At 48.9% G+C, this 27,458-nt stretch overlaps 2 protein-coding genes across 6 annotated transcripts; one reads left to right on the forward strand and one right to left on the reverse strand.

The window, feature by feature from the left end:
* NT5C3B (5'-nucleotidase, cytosolic IIIB) lies at positions 1-14,494 on the reverse strand. Of its 3 annotated transcripts, none has more exons than XM_010386488.2 (9): positions 14,399-14,494; positions 14,070-14,168; positions 13,415-13,484; positions 12,590-12,636; positions 8,297-8,382; positions 6,733-6,822; positions 4,350-4,512; positions 3,007-3,207; positions 1-451 (listed from the first exon to the last, which is right to left on the reverse strand). In XM_010386488.2, the coding sequence occupies exons 1-9, from the start codon at positions 14,408-14,410 to the stop codon at positions 317-319; spliced, it is 903 nt and encodes a 300-aa protein (XP_010384790.2). In that variant the 5' UTR covers positions 14,411-14,494; the 3' UTR covers positions 1-316. The 3 variants fall into 3 exon arrangements, with proteins under 3 accessions (XP_010384790.2, XP_030778695.1, XP_010384796.2); XM_030922835.1 differs by having other exon boundaries at positions 13,798-14,168; positions 14,399-14,440; XM_010386494.2 differs by having other exon boundaries at positions 13,798-14,450.
* Positions 13,896-27,424, forward strand: KLHL10 (kelch like family member 10). Of its 3 annotated transcripts, XM_030922834.1 has the most exons (7): positions 13,896-14,065; positions 16,007-16,105; positions 16,435-16,634; positions 20,845-21,334; positions 24,465-25,082; positions 26,611-26,760; positions 26,972-27,404. In XM_030922834.1, the coding sequence occupies exons 3-7, from the start codon at positions 16,441-16,443 to the stop codon at positions 27,344-27,346; spliced, it is 1,827 nt and encodes a 608-aa protein (XP_030778694.1). In that variant the 5' UTR covers positions 13,896-14,065; positions 16,007-16,105; positions 16,435-16,440; the 3' UTR covers positions 27,347-27,404. The 3 variants fall into 3 exon arrangements, with proteins under 3 accessions (XP_030778694.1, XP_010384771.1, XP_010384780.1); XM_010386469.1 differs by lacking the exons at positions 13,896-14,065; positions 16,007-16,105 and having other exon boundaries at positions 16,299-16,634; positions 26,972-27,380; XM_010386478.2 differs by lacking the exons at positions 13,896-14,065; positions 16,007-16,105 and having other exon boundaries at positions 16,333-16,572; positions 26,972-27,424.
* The last annotated feature ends 34 nt before the right edge of the window (positions 27,425-27,458 follow it).

Here is a 27,458-nt window from a genome sequence, read left to right on the forward strand (position 1 = left end):
AAAATTTTGATCTGTTTCACACATTATATTTGTTTGAAGAACAACTTCCCACTTTTAAAAGTTTTGAAAACAATCCCTGGATGGACAATCCCTAGAGCACTGACATGCTGTGGTCCAAGGTTCACTAGGAACAGTGCTTGTGCCCTGCCACATGGCGGGGCTCCTTCAAGCCTCTGGTGATGAAGGTGCTCAGAGAAAGGAGGAAGGAGGGGTATGGAAGGACCCAGCCGCTGCTGGCCACCCTGGCCTCTGCTCTGTGTTCATGGGGGAGCGGACTCCTCACCACGGCCTGCAGGTCGGGCTGAAGCCTGTGCCCTCAGGGGCCTTGCATCTCCAGCTGGTCCCCCTGGCACAGGATGTGCTGCAGCAGCCCATTGACCACATCCAGAGTCTCGTCCTTCTCCAGCACGATGTCATAGGAGTCCATGTAGCGCTCCCGCTGCTCCTCCACCTGCCCGGAGTGAGAATAAGAAGCCTGAGGGTCCCCAAATGCCCCATCCTCCATAGCTCACTCTCAAAGCCCCTGGGGTTGGGGAGGAGAGCATTCGAGCAGCAACTCTCAGCTCCCTTTTGAGAGCCAGAGGAGTTCAGGTTACCAGAACGACCCTTTGGAGACAGATGAGGGGTGGGCATGGGCTATCACAATGAACCCTTGGGTCAATACCAAAGGATAGTAACAAGGAATAAAAACAAAAAACCAGATGTTGCCACTTTGGGAAGCTGAGGCAGAAGGATCATCTGAGCCCAAGAGTTTGAGACCAGCCCAGGCAACATGGCAAAACCGCATCTCTACAAAAATTGGCCGGGCATGGGGGTGGGTGCCTGTAGTCCCAGCTACTTGGGAGGCTGAGGCAGGAGGATCACTTGAGCCCAGGAAATTAAGGCTACAGTGAGCCAAGACTGAGCCACGACACTCCAGCCTAGGTGACAGAGTGAGCCCTTGTCTCAAAAAAAACACAAAAAAACAGATGTTGCCTCTAATCCATCTGGATTGAACTTCCTTCCTTCCTTCCTTCCTTCCCTCCTTCCCTCCCTCCCTCCCTCCCTCCCTCCTTCCTTTCTTTCCTTCTTTCTTTCTTTCTTTCTTTTTTGAGATAGGGTCTGACTCTGCTGCATAGGCTGAAGTGCAGTGGCATAATCTTGGCTCACTGCAGCTTTGACCTCCGGGACTCAAGTGATCTTCCTGCCTCAGCCTCCTGCGCAGCTAGAACTACAGGCATGCTCACCACACCAGCTAATTTGTGTTGTTGTTGAGACAGGGTCTCATTATGTTGTACAGGCTGGTCTCAAACTCTGGCCTCAAATGATCCCCCTGCCATGGCCTCCCAAAATTGGGGGAGGTTACAGGCATGAGCCACTGTACCTGACCAGGACCCAGTTTTTTTGTTAGTTTTTTTGAGACGGAGTTTTTTTGGTGACTCGCTCTGTCACCAAAGCTGGAGTGCAGCGGCGCCATCTCAGCTCACTGCAACCTCCACCTCTGGGTTCCAGCGATTCTCCTGCCTCAGGCTCCAGTGTAGTTGGGATTACAGGCATGCACCACCACACCCGGTTAATTGTGTATTTTTAGTAGAGACGGGGTTTCTGCATGTTGGTCAGGCTGGTCTCGAACTCCTCACCTCGTGATCTGCCTGCCTCGGCCTCCCAAAGTGCTGGGATTACAGGCATGAGCCACCACGCCCAACAGGACCCAGTTTCATCCGGCCCGAGCATTCTGGTGGGCTTCAGCGCCTGCAGGCTGCGGGAAGGCACCCTGGCAGCTGCCTGGCTTCACCCCGTATTTGAGCCCCTTTATGACAATGCTGCTTTCAGCCCTGTCAGTCCCTGATCTGTTCTTGTTACTTTTCTTCTCTAAATTATAAACCCATGTCCTTGGCTGGGCACAGTGGCTCACACCTATAATCCCAGCACTTTGGGAGGCCGAGGCAGGTGGATCATCTGAGGTCAGGAATTCAAAACCAGTGTGGCCAACATGCTGAAACCCTGTCTATACTAAAAACACAAAAATTAAGTTGGGCATGGTAGCGGGCACCTGTAATCCCAGCTACTCTGGAGGCTGAGGCAGGAGAATCGCTTGAACCCAGGAGGTGGAGGTTGCAGTGAGCCAAGATTTCGTCACTGCACTCCAGCTTGGGCGACAGAGTGAGACTCTGTCTCAAAACAAATAAAAAATAAAAAAATAAACCCATGTCCTCAATACCAACATCTCCCATCTCAATCATGACTTCCAGTAGGATTTAGGAGGACTGGTAATCAGCTCCACTGTTTCCTGAACTCTATCATCTTAGGCAAGTTACTTAACCCCAGGCCTCAGTTTCCTCATCTGTAAAATGAGGGTAACAGTCACTACCTTAAAGGGCTATAAAAATCAAATGAATTAATATCCATGAAATGCTGAGAGGAGTGACAGTGCAGTGCACAATCAGTAAACTGAGGCTAGGATCCCATGCCCGGCCTGATCCTCTCTCTGAACGCCTGTAAGGTCATGTGGTAAGACAAAGCTGTAATCACTGGGTTTCTGTTTCCTACAAGAATATGCGCTCCAAGAGAATACAGCTTCCTTCTGTGCCCATAATACTTTACCTAGTATCTAGCATATAGAAGGTGTTCAAAGGTGGCTGGGCGCAGTGGCTCACGCATGTAATCCCAGCACTTTGGGAGGTGAAGGTGGGCGAAGCACTTGAGGTCAGGAGTTCAAGACCAGCCATGGCCAACATGGTGAAATCCCATTTCTAGTAAAAATACAAAAATGAGCCAGGCATGGTGGCGCACACCTATAGTCTCAGCTACTCAGGAGGCTGAGGCAGAAGAATCACTTGAACCTGGGAAGTGGAAGTTGCAGTAAGTCAAGATTACGCCACTGCGCTCTAGCCTGGGTGACAGAGCGCGACTCTGTCTCACAAAAAAAAAAAAAAAAAAAAAAAAGAATGTGTTCAAAGGCATTTGTTAACGGGCATTCAAAGAGAAGAAAGCCATGAAGAGAAGTAGCCCTGGTCCTCTACCCACCTTGTCATTCAGGAAGCCAATCTTGAGAACGTTCTGCACACCAGGAACTCCATCGGCCATGGTGAGGTCCCCGATGGAGTCTCCCAGCAGGATGACATTGCTTTTGCCCTCGAGTTGCTGGAAGTAACCAGAGTCCTCACACACGGAGCTGCTCTTGTTGTATGTGTGTATGAGCCGGCCCTTAAATCCCTGGAGAAAACCCTAAATAACGAAGACAACAGACAGATGGAGGGGCTGCAGGGACCCATGCGGCGTCAGCTCTCCACTGTCTCTGTCACAGAGAAAAGGGAATCCCAAAAGTGATAGATAATGCCAAAATTTCACTGTAGCCTAAACTAGGGCCCCTGGGCCAGACTTGGCCTGCTTTTGTAAATAAAGCTGTACTGGGATGCAGCCAAACTCCTTTGTTTACATGATGCCTATGGCTGCTTTCTTGTGCTATAAAGGCAAAGTTGGGCAGTTGCAACAGTGATGCCACGCCCCACAAAGCCTAAATATTGACGGCAGGGGTAACTCCTAGTTTAAATGAACAGGAGCCACCCAATATCACAGATCATCTGTTCTAGAGGATGCACGAAGCTGTGATATAAATGCCGCTCAGGTTACACGTGTGCTAATGCTCAGCGGTGGGCCACCTCCTCACTGCAGGTCAACGTGATAAAAATTCCAACCATCAGTTTTACGGGGAAAAGAGTCAGAACGTGGATGAGTTGGAGCACCCCACCTCCGGCTTGGGAAAAACAAATCAAAGCCCATGCCCTGCAGGACCCAGGATGGCACATAACACATGACAGTGACATGGGGCAGGGCAGGCCCATAAATTAGGTACCCCAGGGCAGAGAGTTGACTGTCAGGCAAACACCAAAGAGAGAGGATCCTTTGAAAGTTTTTTTGTTTTTGTTGTTTTCTGAACACAGTCGTGCTCTGTTGCCCAGGCTGGAGTGCAGTGGTATGATCTTGGCTCACTGCAACCTCTGCCTCCTGGGTTCAGGTGATTCTCCTGCCTCAGCCTCCCAAGTAGCTGGGATTACAGCTGCACACCTCCACGCCCAGCTTATTGTTGTATTTTTAGTAGAAACGGAGTTTCACCACGTTGGCCAGGCTGGTCTCGAACTCCTGACCTCAAGAGATCTGCCTGCCTCGGCCTCCCAAAGTGCTGGGAATACAGGTCTGAGCCACAGCGCCTGGCCAAAAAGTAACCCATAAACAACTGCAAGAGGGTGAAGAAGCCAGTGTGGCTTACCTCCCCTTCTTTCCCAGGTTAGGGTTCATGCAGAGTTAACCAACCTGGCTGGTGGTCCCCATCCCTCGTCTTTTCCCAGCCCAAACAAGATTTGGCTCACATCTTCATTAAAATCCATGTAGTTAGACACGATGTGGATGTTGGGGTGGAAAACTTTCATCTGTCGGATAATTTCTTCCAGGATATCACCAATGCCCGCAGAAAAGATGAAAAGGGGAATGTTGTTACGGTAGAGTGTGTTGAAGAAGGTCTTGTATCCCTCCCTGAAAAGAGATCGGGGAATTCTGAAATGGCACTGCCTCTACTGCTGTTATTTGTTTCCTACTTGGGTTATTTGTTTTTTGGGTTTTTTGTGAGACAGGGTCTTGCTCTGTTGCCCAGGCCAGAGTGCAGTGGCACAATCACAGCTCACTGTGACCTCGACCTCCTGGGTTCAGGTGATCCACCCGCCTCAACGTCCCAAGTAGCTGAGACCACAGGTGCACGCCACCACACCTGGCTAACTTTTTATGTTTTCTAAAGATGGGGTTTTCCTATGTTGCCCAGGCTGGTCTCGAACTCCAGGGCTCAAGCAACCCACCCACCTTGGCCTCCCAAAGTGCTGGGATTACAGGCGTGAGGCAAGATCACGCCATTGCACTCCAGCCTGGGCAAGAGAATGAGACTCCAGCTCAAAAAATAAATAAATAAAAATAAAATAAAATAAAATAGAGCAAACGATACATTCAGTAAGTGGCTAAAGGGTGCTAATCCTAAATGTTTGGCTCAGTTAATTTTGACATATGTATACACCCATGTAACTAACTAGCTTGAGGCTCCCTCGTGATCTCTCCCAGTCAATATCATCCCTCCCATTGATTAGCTTTGCCTGTCCTTGAACTTCATATAAATGGACTCATACACAATGTACTCTTTTGTGCCTGACTTATTTTGTTCAATATAATGCTATGTAGTTTATCTGTATTTTGCATGTAATTAGTTTATTCTCTGTCACGGCTATGCAGCATTATTCCACCATATAAATATACCACAATTTATCTACCCAGCTTCTTCTTGATAAGACAGTTGAGAGATTTCTAGATTTCAGCTGTTATGGATACAGCTGCCATGAATACCCTGTGCATATCTTATAGTGGCTACATGCCCTCATTTCTCTGGGGTACATACCTGGGAGAGATGTTGCTGTGGCAGAAGGTAGGGATATGTTTTCTTTTCTTTCTTTTTTTTTTTTTTTTGAGGCGGAGTCTTGCTCTGTCGCCCAGGCTGGAGTGCAGTGGCGCGATCTCGGCTCACTGCAAGCTCCGCCTCCCGGGTTCACGCCATTCTCCTGCCTCAGCCTCCCAAGTAGCTGGGACTACAGGCGCCCGCCACCGCGCCCGGCTAATTTTTTGTATTTTTAGTAGAGACGGGGTTTCACAATGGTCTCGATCTCCTGACCTTGTGATCCGCCCGCCTCGGCCTCCCAAAGTGCTGGGATTACAGGCGTGAGCCACCGCACCCGGCCGGCATATGTTTTCTGTTGCTGTCAATACAACCAGGCAGCTGACCTAGGCACCTTCACTAGGGCACACCCACTCCCACCCCGGCACTTACTGGATCAGCACAGGTCTCCACTGTCTTGACTTCTGAGGAGCCAGCCAATCTCCCCAGTTAGGACGCACAACCCTTGAGGGTAGGCACCCATGTCACTCCTTCCTTTAGGAGCCCTGGTCCCTCCTCCAGGAAAGAAATCTCCAGCAGAGACAGCTGTTCAGTGAAGGCCGCCAACGATCAAGCGTCCCAGCCTAGCCAACTCCCAGTTGCCACGAAGAACACCAGTCACCAGAGGGACCCCAAAAGTCTTTTACCATTGTGAAAAATGAGCTAGATTTGGTGGGGCAAGGTGGCTCATGCCTGTAATCCCAGCACTTTGGGAGGCCAAGGCAGGTGGATCACAAGGTCAAGAGATCGAGACCATCTGGCCAATATGGTGAAATCCTGTCTCTACTAAAAATACAAAACTTAGCAGGGCATGGTGGTGGGCACCTGTAATCCCAGCTACTCGGGAGGCTGAGGCAGGAGAATCGCTTGAACCCAGGAGGTGGAGGTTGCAGTGAGCTGAGATCGCGCCACTGCACTCCAGTCTGGCGACAGAGTGAGATTCCGTGAAAGAAAAAAGAAAAGAAAAGGAGAGGGGAGGGGAGAGGAGAAGAGAGGGAAAGAAAGGGAAAGAAAGAAAGAAAGAAAGATGAGCTAGACTTGGTCTGTTCTCAGAGATGGTGCCCTGTCATTTTGTACTACATCCACTACCTGCTGACTGTTTCCTAGCAAGGGTAAGACACTCTTTAGCTGTATCACATCAGTTGTTCATAGTGTCATGTCCCTTCCGGTCCTTTAAGTAACTAACTCCTCTCTACTCTTCCCCTGCCTCTTTTTTTTTTTTTTTGAAGAAAACACTTCTAAATAGTCTGATAGAAAAATGTTTTCCAGAGCAAGACGCTTACCTGAGCATTGCATTGGACTCTGTAACCACCTGGGCTATCTGAAACTTCTGAATCTTCTGCTGACACAGGAGATTGTGCGCTTTGGTCCACCTAGAAACACACACCCCAGAAAACCCTAAATTCAAATCACTCAAGTAAATAATTCCTCCTTTCCCTTTACAGAGCCAAGTGCCCTCTGACAGCATTGCCGACAGAGGCCTCATCCTTACGTTAGCTGCCTTTAAAGGGAAGAGGGTGGCCAGGCACAGTGGCTCATGCCTGTAATCCCAGCACTTTGGGAGGTCAAGGCAGGTGGATCACCTGAGATCAGGAGTTCGAGACCAGCCTGGTCAACATGGCGAAACCCCATCTCTACTAAAAATACAAAAATTAGCTGGGCATGGTGGTGCACACCTGTAGTCCCAGATACTCGGGAGGCTGAGGCTGGAGAATCACTTGAACCCAGGCGGGGCAGGTTGCAGTGAGCCAAGATCAGGCCACTGCACTCCAGCCTGGGTGACAGAGTGAGACTCCATCTCAAAAAAAAAAGAAGGGAAGAGGATGAGAAAGTAACCCAACAGAGACAAGTGCTGGGCAAGCTGGCTGCTGGGGCTGGCGCTCTCCTGAGTCCCTTCCTCCGTGACCACTCTATCTGGAGAACCGGGTCTCTGTCCAGTGATGAGGGTTGCTGCGGTTTGAAAGTGTTGGAAACTTGATCCCTAATGTGGAGGTGCTGAGAGATGAGGCCTAATGGGAGGTGTCATGGGGGCACCGTCCTCATGAATGGATGAATGTCATTATCAAAGATTCCTTATAAAAAGAACTCCTCTCTTTCTCTTTCTCTCTCCCCCACCCTCTTTGCCCTTTCACAATGAGATAATGCAGCAAGAAGAAGGCCCTCACCAAATGCCAGCCAGTCCTTAGATATTGGACTTCCCTGCTTCCAGAACTGTGTGCCAATAAATTGCTATTCATTATCAATTACCCAGTCTAGGCTGGGTGCAGTGGCTCACACCTGTAACCCCAGGACTTTGGGAGGCCAAAGTGGGAGGATCGCTTGAGCTTAGGAGTTGAAAATAGCCTGGGTAACATGGTGAGACCCCATCTCTACAAAAAAACAGAAAAAATGAGCCAGGCACGGTGGCACAAGCTGAGGTGGGAGAATTGCTTCAGCGCAGGTGGTTGAAGCTAGAGGGAGCCACGATCATGCCACTGGACTACAGCCTGGGCAACAGAGCAAGACCCTGTCTCAAAAAATAGAAAAAATATATAAATTACCTAGTCTGTTATTCTGTGACAGCAGCACAAAACAGAAAGAGTCACTTCCGCAAAGCACTTATCCCCCGACACCAACGGTCTTTAACTTATTCCAAGGATTCTCTGAGGGTCTCCACTCCAGTAGTAGCCACAAAAAGCCCCAGGTTCATCTGAAAAGTTTGTTCCAATAGCTGGACTAATAGCATTAAATTAAGCCCTCAGTAGAGTAAGGGAGTCTGTCATCTCATCAAGGGTCTGGAAAAATACACCCCTCTCAGCCTACTCCACCTCAAGGGCCCAGACGCTTTTCTCCACCACCATCACTCACCATTCCACCATATGAGGTAGCTTCTCCTTGATGGTCCGGTGTGGGTCGATCTCAATTGGGTAATAGTGGTGAAGGAGCGCTGTGAGCTGGGATATCCAAATGGGGAGAAAGGCCATTAGTCTATATCAAGTTCTTCCCTGCAAAGTCCTACAGCTTAGTATGAGAAAAAAGTCACCTAGAAGAGGCAACTTCATGGCGAGAGGCAGTGGCTCACACCTGCAATCCCAGTGCTTTAGGAGGCCAAGGCAGCTGGATCACTTGAGGTCAGGAGTTTGAGTATAGCCTGGCCAACACGGTGAAACCCTGACTCTACTAAAAAATACAAAAATTAGGCCAGGCACGGTGGCTCAAGCCTGTAATCCTAGCACTTTGGGAGGCTGAGACGGGCGGATCACGAGGTCAGGAGATCGAGACCATCCTGGCTAACACAGTGAAACCCCGTCTCTACTAAAAACATACAAAAAACTAGCCGGGCGTGGTGGTGGGTGCCTGTAGTCCCAGCTACTCGGGAGGCTGAGGCAGGAGAATGGTGTAAACCCGGGAGGCGGAGCTTGCAGTGAGCTCACTGCACTCCAGCCTGGGCGACAGAGCAAGACTCTGTCTCAAAAAAAAAAAAAAAAAAAATTAGCGGTGTAGTGGCCTTTAATCCCAGCTACTCAGGAGGCTGAAGAATGAGAATCGTTTGAACCCAGGAGGCGGAGGCTGCAGTGAGCCAAGATGAGATCATACCACTGCATTCCAGCCTGGGCCACAGAGCAAAACAGTGTCTCAAAAAAAAAGAAGATGCAACTTCATTTAAGAGAGTGTTACATGAAATTTTCTTCAAGTTTTCCTTTGGGGACATGTCATTTATAAGACCTAAGTTTCTCTTCTCTTCTCATCTTCCAACATAATTGCTCAATACACTCACATTTTTATCTATTTGGGGAAGTCCAGGGAGCACCTGGACCCACAGAGCTGGTCATTCCTTTGTACTCACCCTGAGAGTGAGGTCTAAAAGTCAGCAGTATGAGATTTTACTATCAGAGAAGAAGGGTACTAATATTTTTTTTGCTGTTATTAATTAGCTGAATTGTCAGGGCTTAACCAGTAAGAATTTACTTAATGCTGTGTTTCGCAGAATGTGGTCCACTTTCTCACGTGATAGGTAAGATAACTTTAGGGAATTCATGGAGAAGCGCTTTTCAACTCAGTAGTTTTGGATTCATTTTCATGTATAATTTTTTTTTTTCTTTTGAGACGAAGTCTCACTCTGTCACCCAGGCTGGAGTGCAGTGGCACAATCTCAGCTCACTGCAACCTGCGCCTCCTGGGTTCAAGCAATTCTTCTGCCTCAGCCTCCCGAGTAGCTGGGACTACAGGCATATGCCACCATGCCCAGCTAAGTTTTGTATTTATAGTAGAGACGAGGTTTCACCAGGTTGGCCAGTCTGGTCTCAAACTCCTGACCTCATGATCCACTTGCCTCGGCCTCCCAGAGTGCTGGGATTAGAGAAGTGAGCCACTGCCCCGGGCTCTTTTTTTTTTGATACGGAATCTGGTTCTGTCCATTGCCTAGGCTGGAGCGCGATCTCGGCTCCCTGCAACTTCTGCCTTGCAGGTTCAAGCTATTCTCCTGCCTCAGCCTCCCAAGTAGCTGGGATTATAGGCGTGCACCACTACTCCCAGCTACTTTTTTGTATTTTTCATAGAGACAGGGTTTTGCCATGTTGCCCAGGATAGTCTCGATCTCCTGACCTCAACCAATCTGCCCGCCTCGGCCTCCCAGAAATGCTGGGATTACAGGCGTGAACCACCACACCCGGCCTGTTTAAGTTAATTACAATTTTTAAAAGCAGGTCAATTTAGAGAAAGATCTAGTAAAGGTGATACACAGATATGGGAAAAAAAACCCACGAAATTTAACTAGAAGACTGTACTTTGGGACACAGCATGTTGGTGGACAATTCTGTCAAAGTGTCAACATCATGTGAATGCACAGCATCTACATGTGTTTCCTCTAAGGTTTCCTTCTATGTGCCAATACTTTGACACTCTAAAGGAGCTGTTCCAGGGATCATGTGTCACACAGAGCCAGTCAGTAACAGTGCCCAGTAAAAATGAGAATTGACCAAGTAAAGAATTTTAATACATGAGTGATTCTCAGGAACATTACAAGATCAAATGGAATCCCTGTCCATCTGTCCAAAAGAAGATTAAATGCAAAGATGACATAGTAACAAAGGCAGAAAACTCCTGAAATGTATTAAGATTCTCAATGTGTGTGTTTTTTTTGGAGTGAGAACATTTTTCTAAAAATTAGGCCAGGCAAGATAGCTCACACCTGTAATCCTAGCACTTTGGGAGGCCAAGGTGGGCGGATCACCTGAGGTCGGGAGTTCGAGACCAGACTGGCCAACATGGTGAAACCCTGTCTTTACTAAAACTACAAAAATTAGCCGGGCATGGTGGTGCATGCCGGTAATCCCAGCTACTTGGGAGGCTGAGGCAGGAGAATCACTTGAACCCGGGAAGAGGAGGTTGCAGTGAGCTGAGACTGCACCATTGCACTCCAGCCTGGGCAACAAGCGGGAAACTCCGTCTCAAAAATAAATAAATAAATAAAAATAAAAATATACTAGACCTCGGCTGGACGCGATGGCTCAGGTCTGTAATCCTAGCACTTTGGGAGGTCAAGGTGGGCAGATTCCTTGAGGCAAAGAGTTTGAGACCAGTCTGGCTAACATGGCGAAACCCCATCTCTACTAAAAATATAAAAATTAGGCCGGGCGCGGTGGCTCAAGCCTGTAATCCCAGCGCTTTGGGAGGCCGAGACGGGCGGATCACGAGGTCAGAAGATCGAGACCATCCTGGCTAACATGGTGAAACCCCGTCTCTACTAAAAAATACAAAAAACTAGCCGGGTGAGGTGGCGGGCGCCTGTAGTCCCAGCTACTCGGGAGGCTGAGGCAGGAGAATGGCGTAAACCCGGGAGGCGGAGCTTGCAGTGAGCTGAGATCCGGCCACTGCACTCCAGCCCGGGCGACAGAGCGAGACTCCGTCTCAAAAAAAAAAAAAAAAAAAAATTAGCCAGGCATGGTGGTGCATGCTCCTAATCCTAGCTACTACTCGAGGGGCTGAGGCATGAGAATTGCTTGAACCCAGGTTGCAGTGAGCTGAGATTATGCCACTCCAGCCTAGGCGATAGAGCAAGACTCTGTCTCAAAAAAAAAAAAAAAAAAAAAAAAAAAAAATATATATATATATATATATATACGTATATACACACACACACACACCCCCATATACATACACACACACACACACAGACACACACTAGAACCCAACAGAAGAATATAAATTTTCTTTTATTTTATTTTTTTTTTTTTTTTTTTTTTTTTTTTTTTTTTGAGACGGAGTCTCGCTCTGTCGCCCAGGCTGGAGTGCTGTGGCCGGATCTCAGCTCACTGCAAGCTCCGCCTCCCGGGTTCACGCCATTCTCCTGTCTCAGCCTCCCGGGTAGCTGGGACTACAGGCGCCGCCACGTCGCCCGGCTAGTTTTTTGTAGTTTTTAGTAGAGACGGGGTTTCACCGTGTTAGCCAGGATGGTCTCGATCTCCTGACCTCGTGATCCGCCCGTCTCGGCCTCCCAGAGTGCTGGGATTACAGGCTTGAGCCACCGCGCCCGGCCTAAATTTTCTTTTAAAAAGGCCAGGTGTGGTAGCTCATGCCTACAAGCCCAACACTTTGGGGAGGCTGAAGCAGGAGGATTGCTTGAGTTCAGGAGTTCAAGACCAACCTAGGCAACATAGTGAGACCCCATCTCTACAAAAAATTTTTAAAATTAGCTAGGTGTAACGGCACATGCCTGTAGTTCCAGCTACTCGGTAGGCTGAGGCAGGAGGATCGCTTGAGCCTAGGAGGTCAAGGCTGCAGTGAGTAATGATCAAGCCACTGCACTCCAGCCTGGGTGATAGAGTGAGACCTTGTCTCAAAACAAACAAACAAACAAGCTCTGCTATTTGGCTGTATGACCCTGGGTAAGTTGCTGAACCTCCATAATGTTCAAATCTCTTGTAAACTCCATAGCCAACAGTAAGTATAATATCCAGTTCCAACCATTAATCATCATATGTCCTGGCCAGTAAGGAAAAGCTGTCTTCATGTATTAAAACTAGATCCTCCTTAGCAAAACAACAATTTTTTAAAAATTAATTTTCTAAGGTCTCTATACTAGAACCTTTGGTTCCAATCAGGAACCATTTGAAGTAGCATATGACAACCATTTCTGAGCAAAGGACGGGAGCAACCCACCTCTTTCCGACACTCCTCACTGATGATCTTGCTATTATCTAGAATATCTGGAAAAAGAGAAAACTCCTTTTACTTGTCCCTTAGAACCCATCATCGGCTGACTCTCTTTTCAGACTCAGCCCACCTGTACCCAGGTGAAATAAACAGCCATGTTGCTCACACAAAGCCTGTTTGGTGGTCTCTTCACCTGGATGCGTGAGACATTTGGTGCCGAAGACCTGGGTCGGCGGGACTCCTTCAGGACACCAGTCCCCTGTCCTCACCCTCACTCCATGAAGAGATCCACCTATAACCTCGGGTCCTCAGACCAACCAGCTCAAGGAACATCTCACTGATGTTATATCAGAAGATGGAAATGTCAGGCCTCTGAGCTTAAGCTAAGCCATCATATCCCTGTGACCTGCACGTATACATCCAGATGGCCTGAAGCATCTGAAGATCCACAAAAGAGTGAAAATAGCCTTAACTGATGACATTCCACCATTGTGATTTGTTTCTGCCCCAACCTAACTGATCAATGTACTTTGTAATCTCCCCCACCCTTAAGAAGGTTCTTTGTAATTCTCCCTACCCTTGAGAATATACTTTGTGAGATCCACCCCCTGTCCCCAAAACATTGCTCTTAACTCCACTGCCTATCCCAAAACCTATAAGAAATAATGATAATCCCACCACCCTTTGCTCTCTTTTCGGACTCAGCCCACCTGCACCCAGGTGAAATAAACAGCCTTGCTGCTCACAAAAAAAAAAAAAAAAAAAAAAAAAAAAAAAAAAAGAACCCATCATCTTGTCAAGCCCAACAAGGCAAGCTAGAATGTGACTTACTGTAAGAAGAAGGACATCGCTTTCCATTATATGCAAACCTGCTCAAGGTCATGTCAAAATCAGAAATCACCTATAAGGCAAAAGAGAGATGATGCCTAAATAGGCACCTTCTAGTGTGGCCCTGCCTCAGCCTGAAGGATGATTATGGAAATCAAAACAGCTCAGTGGCCAGGATGGTAGGCAAAGCCCTGGGGGAGTTACCGAGTGACACAGAGGGATAGAGCCGAAGTGATCCTAATTAGTACCCGTTAACCCTGAGGAAAACGCAGTCTCCTAGTGTAGGGGTGAGGGTGAAATACTCAGGACTCCTCCGACTCCTTCAATATCAGGTCCTTCCTAAGAGATCTCTACCATTAAGGCCCATCTGGACATCTTCAACTTACTGGGGAGTCGCAGGCTTGGGGAGGATAAGGCCCCAGGTACTGGTGTGGGGCGCATTCTGTCCAATTAGAGGAAGCAGCATGACCATATGGAGAAATCTGAAATCTGGGATTTAGGACAGGCGAACCAACCCGCTCTCCTTCAAGCTCCCGGCCATTTCTTAGGGCGGAGAGCTAGCAGGGGTCCGCGGCAGAGCAAAGCGGGAAGACCCAATGGGCTGGAAGCCTCTCCAGCCGCCCCCAGCCCTGCCGGCCCCCGCCAGCCTCCAAGGTACCTGTAACCTGTCTCCGCCGCCCTTGCGGAGAGCGCCCATGATCTTCTGCACCCGCCCAGGCTGCCGCATCAGGACCGTGGCCTTCATCAGGGTGCTCACCTGTCCCGAGACCCGAGAGAACCACTGACCCCCGCGCCGCGCTGAGTCCGAGGGGAGCCCGGGGCTCGCTCGGGCGCGCGTGTGAGGCTGGGCCGGGGCCGGGGTGCGCAATGGGGCGGCTACCGGCCTGGGTGGATCGGTGCTGCCTCGGTAACCCGCTGGGGGGCTCGGAGCGCCCCGGGGGTCGGAGTCCGGGCCCGCCCCACTCCGGACGCTTCCTCCCTCCTCACCTCCTCCGCCATCCCGTTCGAGGCCCGGTCGGTGGCGCGGGGGACAACGACAGCCCCGCGACCGCACTGCGCAGGCGTCGCCTCCAGCCTGCAGCCCGGCGGGGGCGGGGCCGGGGGCGGGGCCGAGAATCGTGTGGTCCCGGAGATGGCCACGATCCGGGTGGACTTTCCCGGTGCGCTAGGCAAATTGGAGGAGGGTGCTATTTATTGTGAAGAGCAGGGTGAAGGTCCCAGGGTGTTGGGGTTACGTGGGTAGGTAGGGTTCTGCCACTCTTTGTGGAGGAAAAGCCTTGCCAAGCGTGGTCATTTCCAGGCTGAAAGTTTGTGAGACAAAAACATGGCTGGGGCTGGGCGCGGTGGCTCGGCGCCTGTAATTCCAGGACTTTGGGAGGCCGAGGCAGAAGGATCGCTTGAGCCGAATAGTTCGAGACCAGCCTGGGCAACATGACGAAACCCCGTCTCTACCAAAAATACAAAAATTAACCGGGCGTGGTGATGCGCACCTGTAGTCCCAGCTACTCGGGAGGCTGAGGCAGGAGGATCACTTGAGCCCGGAAGGTCCAGGCTCCAGTGAGCCGAGATCGCATCACTGCACTCCAGCCTGGGCGACAGATGACACCCTGTCTCAGAAACAAAAACAGAAAAACCACACGGCTGGATGGGAGGAGAGATGAAGGAGCCATAAACTGAATTCTGTTAATCACCCAGAAGGTGCTCTGTTAACTAGGCCATTCCTCATTCCAGAAGAAACTGAGTGACTAACCCATCCAGGGGACTGGGAGACCCGGGACAGCTTTCTGAAATGTAATCAGCGTTGGCTGGGCACGGTGCAGAGCACCTGTAATCCCAGCTACTCAGGAGGCTGAGGTGATAGGATCACTTGAGCCCAAGAGGTGGAGGCTGTAGTGATCTATGATCACACCATTGCACTCCAGCCTGGGTGAGAGAGCAAGACCTGTCTCTAAAAAAAGAAAGAATTTAATTAATTAATTTTTTCTTTTTTTTTTTTTTTTGAGATGGAGTCTGTCACCAGGCTGAAGTGCAGTGGCACAATCTCAGCCCACTGCAACCTCCACCTCCCGATTCTCCTGCCTCAGCCTCTCGAGTAGCTGGGACTACAGGCATGTGCCGCCATCCCAGCTAATTTTTCTTTTTTTTTTTTTTTTTTGAGACGGAGTCTCTCTCTGTGGCCCAGGCTGGAGTGCAGTGGCCGGATCTCGGCTCACTGCAAGCTCCGCCTCCCGGGTTTACGCCATTCTCCTGCCTCAGCCTCCCGAGTAGCTGGGACTACAGGCGCCCGCCACCTCGCCCGGCTAGTTTTTGTATTTTTAGTAGAGACGGAGTTTCACCGTGTTAGCCAGGATGGTCTTGATCTCCTGACCTCGTGATCCGCCCGTCTCGGCCTCCCAAAGTGCTGGGATTACAGTCTTGAGCCACCGCGCCCGGCCAATTTTTCTATTTTTAGTAGAGAGGAGGTTTCACCATGTTGGCCAGGATGGCCTCCATCTCTTGACCTCGTGATCTGCCCACCTCATGCTGGGATTACAGGCATGAGCCACCGCACCTGGCCTAAGAAATAAATTTAATCAGCTTTACTTCTCCCTTCAGTCTCAACTGACTTGGATTTCCTTGAGTTCGGTGTCTAGGGAGCCAAGTGTTGGGCTGTGGAAGGTAGATGGATGCTCCAGGGATAGAGACCTGTATCAGGTGAGTAACAGGAGCTGAAATCAATAAACACTCAGTGGTCACGGTTCTGTTCTGAGTTCGAGGACACAGAAAGAGGCATGAGGTGGTTTTCAGCCTAAGTGGGGTGGTAGGGGAGAGGAGAAGGAAGTGGACAAGTCCAGGAGGCAGTTCCAGAACCTGAGAGCACAATCCTGCGTGATCTCACTGCAGGGCCAGGATTCTGGAACTTGAGTTGCCTGATAGACCCTATACGAAAGATGTAGTAGGGAAAAGAAGCGACAGCTGGCTAAAGGGGCCCCCCACAACCCTCCCCGACACCCTAGGAGAGCAGCCTGTCTCCGCTGTCCCAGGGTGCCATGGAGATGGAGAGCGCGGCGGCCTCCACACGTTTCCACCAGCCTCACATGGAGAGGAAGATGAGTGCGATGGCCTGTGAGATCTTCAACGAGCTTAGACTAGAGGGCAAGCTCTGCGACGTGGTCATCAAGGTCAATGGCTTTGAGTTCAGTGCCCATAAGAACATCCTTTGTAGCTGCAGTTCCTACTTTAGGTATAACAGGGTTGCCAAATTAAGCCAAAGGGGTAACTGGGCTCATTTTGAGACACTTTGATCCATTTTCTGGTTCCCACCCCACAACCTTAACTTTAGGGACACTGTCAAAGCTCTGAGCTCCTTAAAAAAATTTTTTTTTAAAATTTTTTAGAGATAAGCTCTCATTCTTTCACCCAAGCTGGAGTGCAGTGATGCAGTCATAGCTCACTGCAGCCTTAAACTGCTGGGCTCAAAGGATCCACCTACCCCAGCCTCCCAAGTAGCTAGGTCTACAGGCACATGCCGCTACATCCGGCTACTTTTGAAATGTTCTATAGAGATGGAGTCTCGCTATGTTGCCCAGGCTGGTCTTGAACTCCTGCCCAAAGCAATCCTCCTGCCTCAGTCTCCCAAAGTGCTGGGATTACCACCATGCCTGGCCAACTCTGTGGTCCAGGCAGGAGCTCCTGCCTGGCTCCTTTGCCTTCTGAAGAGGCATGACTAGGGTCAGGGCCTTTTTTCTCTGATTTTTCTGTTTTTTTTTTTTTTTTTTTTTTTTTTTTGAGACGAGTCTCACTCTGTTACCTGGACTGGAGTGCAATGGCACCATCTCAGCTCACTGCAACCTCCGCCTCCCCAGTTCAATCCATTCTCCCACCTCAGCTTCCTGAGTAGCTGGGATTACAGGTGCCCCACACCACGCCAGGCTAATTTTTGTATTTTTAGCAGAGACAGGGTTTTGCCATGTTGCCCAGGCTGGTCTCAAACTCCTGACCTCAGGTGATCTGCCCATTTTGACCTCCCAAAGTGGTAGGATTACAGGCATTAGTCACCACGCCTGGCAAGATCTGATTTTTCGTTTTTTGAGATGGAGTCTCGCTTTGTCCCCCAGGCTGGAATGCAGTGGTGTGATTTCGGTTCACTGCAACCTCTGCCTCCCGGGCTCAAGCGATTCTCCTGCCTCAGTCTCCCAAGTAGCTGGAATTACAGGCTCCCACCACCATGCCCAGCTAATTTTTGTATTTTTAGTAGAGACAGGGTTTCACCATGTTGGTCAGGCTGGTCTGGAATACCTGATCTCGTGATCCACCTGCCTTGGCTTCCCAAAATGCTGGGATTACAGGCGTGAGCCACCGCGCCCGGCCTTTAAGATCTGATTTTTCAACTGGATTTCAACTAACTATTGGTGGGCTTTCATCTTTGATTCTCACCTAAACCAACCTTTGGGAAGGTTGGACATCCCTCCTGGATTTCAGATGACAATGCTACTTCAGGGACCCCCCTCTACTCCTATCCCAATAGAGACCTTTTCAAACAGGGTGATAAATTAACAAGGATTAAGGGGATGGGAAGGAGGATGAGGAGGAAACACCTGGGAAATAACAGAAGGAAAAGGGAGTTTGGGCTAAAACCATTGTAACCCAGGAGGTAGAAGGGCTATTTTGTTCATGAGCTGAAAATGTTTGAGTAATCAATTCCAATGAAGATATGATCAGTATATCCTACCTGTTGCTAAAACTTCTCATTCATGTAGACCCTAGAGCAGAGTCCACAATTTATTTTTTATTTTTATTATTTTGAGATGGAGTCTTGCTCTGTCACCCAGGCTGGAGTGCGGTGGCACAATCTCGGCTCACTGCAACCTCTACCTCTCGGGTTCAAGCGATTCTCCTGCCTCAGCCTCCCGAGTATCTGGGATTACAGCTGTATGCCACCACATCTGGCTAATTTTTCTTTTTCTTCTTCTTTTTTTTTTTTTTTTTTTGAGAGGGAGTTTTGTTCTTGTCACCCAGGCTGGAGTACAATGGCGTGATCTCAGCTCACTGAAACCTCTGCCTCCTGAGTTCAAGCAATTCTCCTGCCTCAGTCTCCTGAGTAGCTGGGGTTACAGATGCCTGCCACCACACCCAGCTAATTTTTTTGTATTTATAGTTGAGACGGGGTTTCACCATGTTGGCCAGGCTGGTCTTGAACTCCTGACTTCAGGTGAATGGTGTGAACCTGAGAGGCGGAGCTTGCAGTGAGCCGAGATGGCGCCACTGCACTCCAGCCTGGGCAACAGAGTGAGACTCCATCTCAAAAAAAAAAAAAAAAAAAAAAATAGATTTTTTCCTCCAGTCATTTATTTTTTATTTTATTTTATTTTATTTTTGAGACGGAGTCTCGCTCTGTTGCCCAGGCTAGAGTGCAGTGGCTGGATCTCAGCTCACTGCAAGTTCCGCCTCCCGGGTTTAAGCCATTCTCCTGCCTCAGCCTCCCAAGTAGCTGGGACTACAGGCGCCCGCCACCTCGCCTGGCTAGTTTTTTGTATTTTTTAGTAGAGACAGGGTTTCACCGTGTTAGCCAGGATGGTCTCGATCTGCTGACCTCGTGATCCGCCCGTCTCGGCCTCCCAAAGTGCTGGGATTACAGGCTTGAGCCACCGCGCCCGGCCTCTCCAGTCATTTAAAATGTAAAAATCATTCTTAATTTGTGGGCAGCAGGTGGGCCAAATTTGGACAGAGTCCATAGGTTTGCAGACCCCTGCTCTAGCGGAATAATTTGATCTCTAAGACCACATTTCCTTAAACTTCTTACAACAAGGAAGCAAAGGCCAGGCACAGTGGCTCACCTGTGTAATCCCAGCACTTTGGGAGGCCGAGGTGGGCAGATCACCTGAGGTCAGGACTTCGAGACAAGCCTGACCAATATGATGAAACCCTGTCTCTACTAAAAATACAAAGATTAGCTGGGTGTGGTGGCATGCATCTGTATGCCATCCAGCTACTCGAGAGGCTGAGACAGGAGAATCGCTTGAACCCTGGAGGCAGAGGTTGCAGTGAGCCAAGATCATGCCACTGCAACAAAGAGTGAAACTCCATCTCAAAAAAAAAAAAAAAAAAATTGAATGCCTATTTTGTTACAGCACTATTCTGGGTACTGAAAAAAGAAAACAACTGGCCAGATGCAGCAGCTCACGCCTGTAATCCCAGCATTTTGGGAGGCCGAGGCAGGTGGATCACCTGAAGTCAGGAGTTAGAGACCCAGCCTGACCAACATGGTGAAATCGCATCTCTACTAAAAAATACAAAAATTAGTTGAGCATGGTGACGCACACCCATAATCCCAGCTACTCAGGAGGCTGAGGCAGGAAAATCGCTTGCACCCAGGAGTCAGAGGTTGCAGTGTGCCAAGATCATGCCATTGCACTCTGCCCTGGGTGATAGAACAACGCCTTGTTTCAAAAATAGAAAACAAAAAACAGTGAATAAAAACAGAAACATTCCTATTCTCATGAAGTTTACCCTCTAGAAGGGGAAATAGGAATTAAATAAGTAAAATGCATATAAAATCATCATCCTGGGCATCACTTGAGCCCAGGAGTTCGAGACCAGCCTGGGCAATATAGGGAGACTCTCCCCACCCCAATCTCACATTTATATGAAAAAAACTTTTTTTTTTTTTTTTTTGAAATGGAGTCTCACGCTATCACCAGGCTAGAGTGTAGTGGCGTGATCTCAGCTCACTGCAACCTCCGCCTCCCAAGTTCAAGCGATTCTCCTGCCTTAGCCTCCCAAGTCGCTGGGACTACAAGCATGTGCCACCACGCCCAGCTAACTTTTGTATTTTTGGTAGAGACAGGGTTTCACCATGTTGGCCAGGCTGATCTTGAACTCCTGACCTCGTGATCCACCTGCTTCGGCCTCCCAAAGTGCTGGGATTATAGGCGTGAGCCACCACGCCTGGCCCAAGAGACTTGGGTCTTACTCTCAGTTCTAAATCTTAGTTTCTCCATCCACAAGGTAAGAGTGACCAAAGTCAAAGTTCTTTTTTTTTCCCCCAACCAAGATGGAGTCTTGCTGTATCACCCAGGCTGGAGTGCAGTGGCGCGATCTGCAAACTCCACCTCCCAGGTTCACGCCATTCTCTTGCCTCAGCCTCCAAGTAGCTGGGACTACAGGTGCCCGCCACCACGCTCGGCTAATTTTTTGTATTTTTAGTAGAGACAGGGTTTCACCGTGTTAGCCAGGATGGTCTCGATCTCCTGACCTCGTGATCCACCCGCCTCAACCTCCCAAAGTTCTGGGATTACAGGCATGAGCCACCGCGCCCGGCCCCAAAGTCAAAGTTCTTCTTGTCCACTGTATATAGCACATGCCTGCACCCCCCTTCCTGAGGCCATTTCCAATGTACTCACCTAACAGGAGAGAAATGTTTCCGTGGCTGCCAGTTTCTTTCTTTTTTCCAGAGCTTTGTTTACAAGTGGCTGGAACAACACTGAAAAGAAGGTATACAACATCCCTGGCATTTCTCCCGACATGATGAAGCTGATCATTGAGTATGCATACACCCGGACCGTGCCTATCACACCGGACAATGTGGAGAAACTGCTTGCTGCCGCAGATCAGTTTAACATCATGGGTATTGTCAGGGGTTGCTGCGAGTTCCTCAAGTCGGAGCTGTGCTTGGATAATTGTATCGGCATCTGTAAGTTCACAGACTACTACTACTGTCCTGAGCTGAGGCAGAAGGCCTACATGTTCATACTGCACAACTTCGAGGAGATGGTGAAAGTCTCTGCAGAATTTTTAGAGCTCTCGGTCACTGAACTTAAGGATATCATCGAGAAAGATGAGCTCAATGTCAAACAGGAAGATGCTGTATTTGAGGCCATTTTAAAGTGGATTTCTCATGACCCCCAAAATAGAAAGCAGCACATTTCAATTTTGCTTCCTAAGGTCAGTGTTCACTCTTGATTCATTTATCCCAGAGAGATTGTCCTAAAAGCAAAATTCAGACATATGACGGATCCCAAGGCTGTATTTACATGTCCTTAGATAGAAGGCATCTACTATTCTCTGGAATTTTGCAACTGTCTTTTCCCTTGGCATTACTAGTTCTTTTTACCTAAGTTATATTCTTTGACCAAAATCCTTCCTGGTGGTGGGGGAAGAAAAGAGCCTTCAAAATAATTCTAGGAGGGGTGTGGTGGCTCACTTTGGGAGGCCAAGGTGGGAGAATCACTTGAACCCAGAGTTTGAGGCCAGCCTGGGCAACATAGGTTATAAAAATTTAAAATTACAAAATTTGACCAGGTGCAGTGGATCACGCCTGTAATCCCAGCACTTTGGGAGGCTGAGGTGGGCGGATCACCTGAGGTCAGGAGTTTGTGACCAGCCTGGCCAACATGGTAAAACCCAGTCTCTGCTAAAAACATAAAAATTAGCTGGGCATGGTGGTGCGCACCTGTAATCTCAGCTACTCAGGAGGCTGAGGCAGGAGAATCAATTGAACCTGGGAGGCAGAGGTTGCAGTGAGCCGAGATCATGCCATTGCACTCCAGCCAGGGCAACAGAACAAGATTCCATCTCAAAAAAAAAAAAAAAAAAAAATTAAAATAGGGCGCGGTGGCTCATGTCTGTAATCACAACTTTGGGAGGCTGAGACAGGCAGATCACAAGGTCAGGAGATCAAGACCATCCTGGCTAACACGGTGAAACCCTGTCTCTACTAAAAATACAAAAAATTAGCTGGGCATGGTGGTGGGTGCCTGTAGTACCAGCTACTTGGGAGGCTGAGGCAGGAGAATGGCATGAACCTGGGAGGCGGAGCTTGCAGTAAGCTGAGATCACGCCACTGCACTCCAGCCTGGGCGACAGAGCGAGACTCCATCTCAAAAAAAAAAAAAAAAAAAAAATTAACCAGGCTTGGTGGTGCATGCCTGCAGTTGCAGCTACTGGGTGAGAGGCTGAAATGGGAGGACTGCTTGAGCCTGGGAGGTCAAGACTGCAGTGTGCTGTGATCGCCTCACTGCAAGCCAGCGTGGGCAGTAGAGTGAGACCCTGTCTCAAAAAAAAAAAAATTCGAAAGTGCTGAAATTCCTTTCAGCTTTTTTTCCTTCCTATGAATTTATCCATACCCAAAGTAGAAGTTGAATTAGAAACCAAATCATGGCTGGCACAGTGGCTCATATCTTTAATCCTAGCACTTTGGGAGGTGGATGTGAGTGGATCATCTGAGGTCAGGAGTTCAAGACCAGCCTGGCCAACATAGCAGAACACTGTCTCTACTGAAAATACAAAAATTAGCTGGGTATGGTGGTGCATGCCTGTAATCCTAGCTACTCAGGAAGCTGAGGCAGGAGAATAACTTGAACCCAGGAGGCGGAGGCTGCAGTGAGCCGAGATCACACAACTGCACTCCAGCTGGGCAACAGAGTGAGACTCGGTCTCAAATTAACAAAAAACCAAAAAAACAAATCATGAGTATTGCACACAATTGTGGTCAGTTGGTGCTAATAAGCATTATTTTACATATACAGACATACTCAATTACTGAACAATTACCATGGTTTTTCCTGGTCTAATGGTACTGACCATTGGCCAAGGAATGGGATTGCTCTGTGGCCCCTTGAGGTGCCTTCTATCTAGCTTATTCTCAGCTTCCAAATGTATATACCACCTCCCCAAAATGACTATTTATCTATTTAGTTTTGAGAAGGAGTCTCACTCTGTCGCCCAGGCTGGAGTGCAATGACGCGATCTCGGCTCACTGCAACCTCTGCCTCCCCTCTGCCTCCCTCTCGGCTCACTGCAACCTCTGCCTTCACACCACTCCATTCTCCTGCCTCAGCCTCCCCAGTAGCCGGGACTACAGGTGCCTGCCACCACACTCGGCTAACTTTTTGTATCTTTAGTAGAGACGGGGGTTTCACCGTGTTAGCCAGGATGGTCTCGATCTCCTGACCTCGTGATCTGCCCACCTCGGCCTCCCAGTGTTGGGATTACAGGCATAAGCCACTGCGCCCAGCCGACGACTATTTATTTTGAGACAGAGTCTCACTCTGTCACCCAGGCTGGAGTGCTGTGGTGTGATCACAGCTTACTGCAACCTCCACCTCCTGGGTTCAAGCAATTCTCACGCCTTAGCCTTGAGAGTAGCTGGGACTACAGGCACGCGGCACCATGCCTGGCTAATTTTTTTTTCTTCTTTTTTTTTGAGATGGAGTCTAGCTCTGTCACCCAGGCTGGAGTGTGGTAGCGCGATCTTGGCTCACTGCAACCTCCACCTCCCGAGTTCAAGCAAGTCTCCTGCCTCAGCCTCCTGAGTAGCTGGGATTATAGGTGCCTGCCACCACGCCCAGCTAATTTTTGTATTTTTAGTAGAGACAGAGGTTTCACCATGTTGGCCAGGCTGGTCTCAAATGCCTGACCTCAAGTGATCTGCCCACCTCGGCCTCCCAAAGTGCTGGGATTACAGGTGTGAGCCACTGCGCCCAGATTGATTTTTTTTTTTTTTTTTTTTTTTTTTTGAGATGGAGTCTCGCTCTGTGGCCCAGGCTGGAGTGCAGTGGGGCGATCTTGGCTCACTGCAACCTCTGCCTCCCTGGATCAAGCGATTCTCTTGCCTCAGCTTCCTGAGTAGTTGGGATTATAGGAACGTGCCACCACGCTCAGCTAATTTTTGTATTTTTAGTAGAGATGGAGTTTTGCCATGTTGGCAAGGCTGGTCTAGAACTCCTGACCTCAGGTGATCCGCCCGTCTTGGCCTCCCCAAGTGCTGGGATTACAGCCATGAGCCACCTCACCTGGCCCCAATTTTTGTATTTTTAGTAGAGACAGTCTTGCTATGTTGCCAGGCTGGTCTCAAACTCCTGGCCTCAAGTGATTCGCCTGCCTCGGCCTCCCAAAGTGCTGGGATTATGGTGCGAACCTCAAAATTGACTATTTAAACTGTGATTTATACATTTCAAAAACAAACCAAAATATTTCCAGCAATTCAAAGGCAGATTGTAACATGGGGGTTAAGGATGTGGGATTTCCTGGCACCCTCACATCACCTGAATGACTTTCTGCGTTTGCTTCTTAGGTTCGCCTGGCCCTAATGCATGCTGAGTACTTCATGAACAATGTTAAGATGAATGACTATGTCAAAGATAGTGAGGAATGCAAACCAGTCATCATTAATGCCCTAAAGGCCATGTATGACCTCAACATGAACGGACCCTCTAATTCTGATTTCACCAACCCACTCACCAGACCCCGCTTGCCCTATGCCATCCTCTTTGCAATTGGTGGCTGGAGTGGTGGGAGCCCCACCAATGCTATTGAGGCCTATGACGCTCGGGCAGACAGATGGGTGAACGTTACTTGTGAGGAAGAGAGTCCCCGTGCCTACCACGGGGCAGCCTATTTGAAAGGCTATGTGTATATCATTGGGGGGTTTGATAGTGTAGACTATTTCAATAGTGTTAAGCGTTTTGACCCAGTCAAGAAAACATGGCATCAAGTGGCCCCGATGCACTCCAGACGTTGCTATGTCAGTGTGACAGTCCTCAGCAATTTTATTTATGCCATGGGAGGATTTGATGGCTATGTGCGTCTAAACACTGCTGAACGTTATGAGCCAGAGACCAATCAATGGACACTCATCGCCCCCATGCACGAACAGAGGAGTGATGCAAGTGCCACAACACTCTATGGGAAGGTAAAGGACCAGGGTGGGAGGGGAAGATGTGGATACAAAGTACAAGCCAAGAAATGATACTGCTCTTTTTTGGGGTGGATGGAAGATGAAGTGGCAGTATTCATTTGGAATACTCATTCTTTCTTCAATGGACAAGGTGACTAGTTGCAACTGTCTTTTATTTTGCTTATTAAAAAGTAATGCGAGGCCAGGCGCGGTGGCTCATGCCTGTAATCCCAGCACTTTGGGAGGCTAAGGCTCCTGATCACTAGGTCAGGAGTTCGAGACCAGCCTGGCCAACATAGTGAAAGCCTGTCTCTACTAAAAATACAAAAAATTAGCCGGGCCTGGTGGTGGGCGCCTGTAGTCCCAGCTACTCGGGAGGCTGAGGCAAGAGAATCGCTTGAACCCAGGAGGCAGAGGATTGCAATGAGCCGAGATGGCACCATTGCACTCCAGCCTGGGTGACAGTGCAAGACTTCCATCTCAAAAAAAAAAAAAGAAAAGAAAAAAAAAGAAAAAAAAAAGTAATGCAGGCTGGGCTCGTGGCTCACACCTGTAATCCCAGCACTTCGCAAAGTCAAGGCGGGCAGATCACAAGGTCAGGACATCAAGACCATCCTGGCCAACATGGTGAAACCCCGTCTCTACTAAAAATACAAAGAATTAGCTGGGCATGGTGGCAGGCGCCTGTAGTCCCAGCTATTCAGGAGGCTGAGACAGGAGAATCACTTGAACCCGGGAGGCAGAGGCTGCAGTGGGTGGAGGTTGCAGTGCCTCGAGATCGCACCACTGCACCCCAGCCTGGATGACAGAGCAAGACTCCCTCTCAAAAAAAAAAAAAAAAGTAGTAATGTGGCCGGGCCCGGTGTCTCATGTTTGTAATCTCAGCACTTTGGGAGGCCAAAGTGGGCGGATCACTTGAGGTCAGGAGTTTGAGACCAGCCTGGCCAACATGATGAAACCCCGTCTCCAGTAAAAATACAAAAATTAGCCAGGTGTGGTGGCGTGCACCTGTAATTCCAGCTACTCAGGAGGCGGAGTTTGCAGTGAGCCGAGATGGCTCCACTGCACTCCAGCCCAGGCGACAGAGCGAGACTCCATCTCAAAAAATAAAAATAGGTCGGCAGTGTATCATGCCTGTAACCCTAGCACTTTGGGAAGTCGATGCGGGTGGATTGCCTGAACTCAGGAGTTTGGGACCAGCCTGGGCAACACGGTGGAAACCTCGTCTCTACTGAAATACAAAAATTAGCAGGGCGGGGCAGTGTGCGCCTGTAGTCCCAGCTACTCCGGATGCTGAGGCAGGAGAATTGTTAGAACCTGGGTGGCGGAGTGAGCCGAGATGGCGCAACTGCACTCCAGCCTGGGTGACAGAGTGAGACTCCGTCTCTAAAAATAAATAAATAAAAAGCAATGCATGCACGTATGAAAAAAAGAAATTCAGATGGTACAGACTGGAATTAAGTGCCCACTACCATCACACACATATCCTTTCTTTCTACTCCCTAGAGTGGGAATTTTAATAATCTTGGAACTCTTCACACAGGTCTACATATGTGGTGGGTTTAATGGAAACGAGTGCCTGTTTACAGCGGAAGTGTACAACACTGAAAGTAATCAGTGGACAGTCATAGCACCCATGAGAAGCAGGAGGAGTGGAATAGGCGTGATTGCTTATGGAGAACATGTATATGCGGTAAGTTTACTACTACAAAAAAAAAAAACACATTATCCCTAGAATTTGTATTAGTAAATGGGTTTATGCTACTATTGGTATTTGAAGGGCTTTTTTTCATGGAAGATAATGGAAGAGGGAGTTACGAAATCACTGGTACCCCCAACGAGGGCTTCCTCAGTGAACAGAATCAATAGTTAGCAGTCAACCGTGTTTCTTTTGCTATCCACAGGTAGGTGGCTTTGACGGAGCTAATCGACTTAGAAGTGCAGAAGCCTACAGCCCTGTGGCTAACACTTGGCGCACAATCCCCACTATGTTTAATCCTCGTAGCAATTTTGGCATCGAGGTGGTGGACGACCTCTTGTTCGTGGTGGGTGGCTTTAATGGTTTTACCACCACCTTTAATGTTGAGTGCTATGACGAAAAGACCGATGAGTGGTATGATGCTCACGACATGAGCATATACCGCAGTGCTCTGAGCTGCTGTGTAGTACCAGGGCTGGCCAATGTTGGGGAATACGCAGCTAGACGGGACAACTTCCCAGGATTAGCACTGCGAGATGAAGTAAAATATTCTGCTTCGACAAGTACCCTACCTGTATGAGCCTCTTCATTTACCTAATAAAAAGTCTAAGCAATAAGAATTAATTCTTTTTTTAAAATAAATGCAGTGTTTAAACTTTGAAGAGTACTGGAAAATGTTCAACTTAAGAGAG

The sequence above is a fragment of the Rhinopithecus roxellana genome, chromosome 19 (genome assembly GCF_007565055.1).
Source record: "Rhinopithecus roxellana isolate Shanxi Qingling chromosome 19, ASM756505v1, whole genome shotgun sequence".
In the NCBI taxonomy this organism is placed as follows: Eukaryota; Metazoa; Chordata; class Mammalia; order Primates; family Cercopithecidae; genus Rhinopithecus; species Rhinopithecus roxellana.

Coding starts and splice junctions, on each gene's coding strand:
- KLHL10 (XM_030922834.1), top strand. CDS start 16,441: ATGGAGATGGAGAGCGCGGCGGCCTCCACACGTTTCCACCAGCCTCAC. Junction 16,635..20,844: donor AGCTGCAGTTCCTACTTTAG/GTATAACAGGGT, acceptor TCTTTTTTCCAG/AGCTTTGTTTACAAGTGGCT. Junction 25,083..26,610: donor CCACAACACTCTATGGGAAG/GTAAAGGACCAG, acceptor CTCTTCACACAG/GTCTACATATGTGGTGGGTT.
- NT5C3B (XM_010386488.2), bottom strand. Junction 6,823..8,296: donor CTACCTCATATGGTGGAATG/GTGAGTGATGGT, acceptor GTGTGTTTCTAG/GTGGACCAAAGCGCACAATC. Junction 3,208..4,349: donor ACATGGATTTTAATGAAGAT/GTGAGCCAAATC, acceptor TTCGTTATTTAG/GGTTTTCTCCAGGGATTTAA.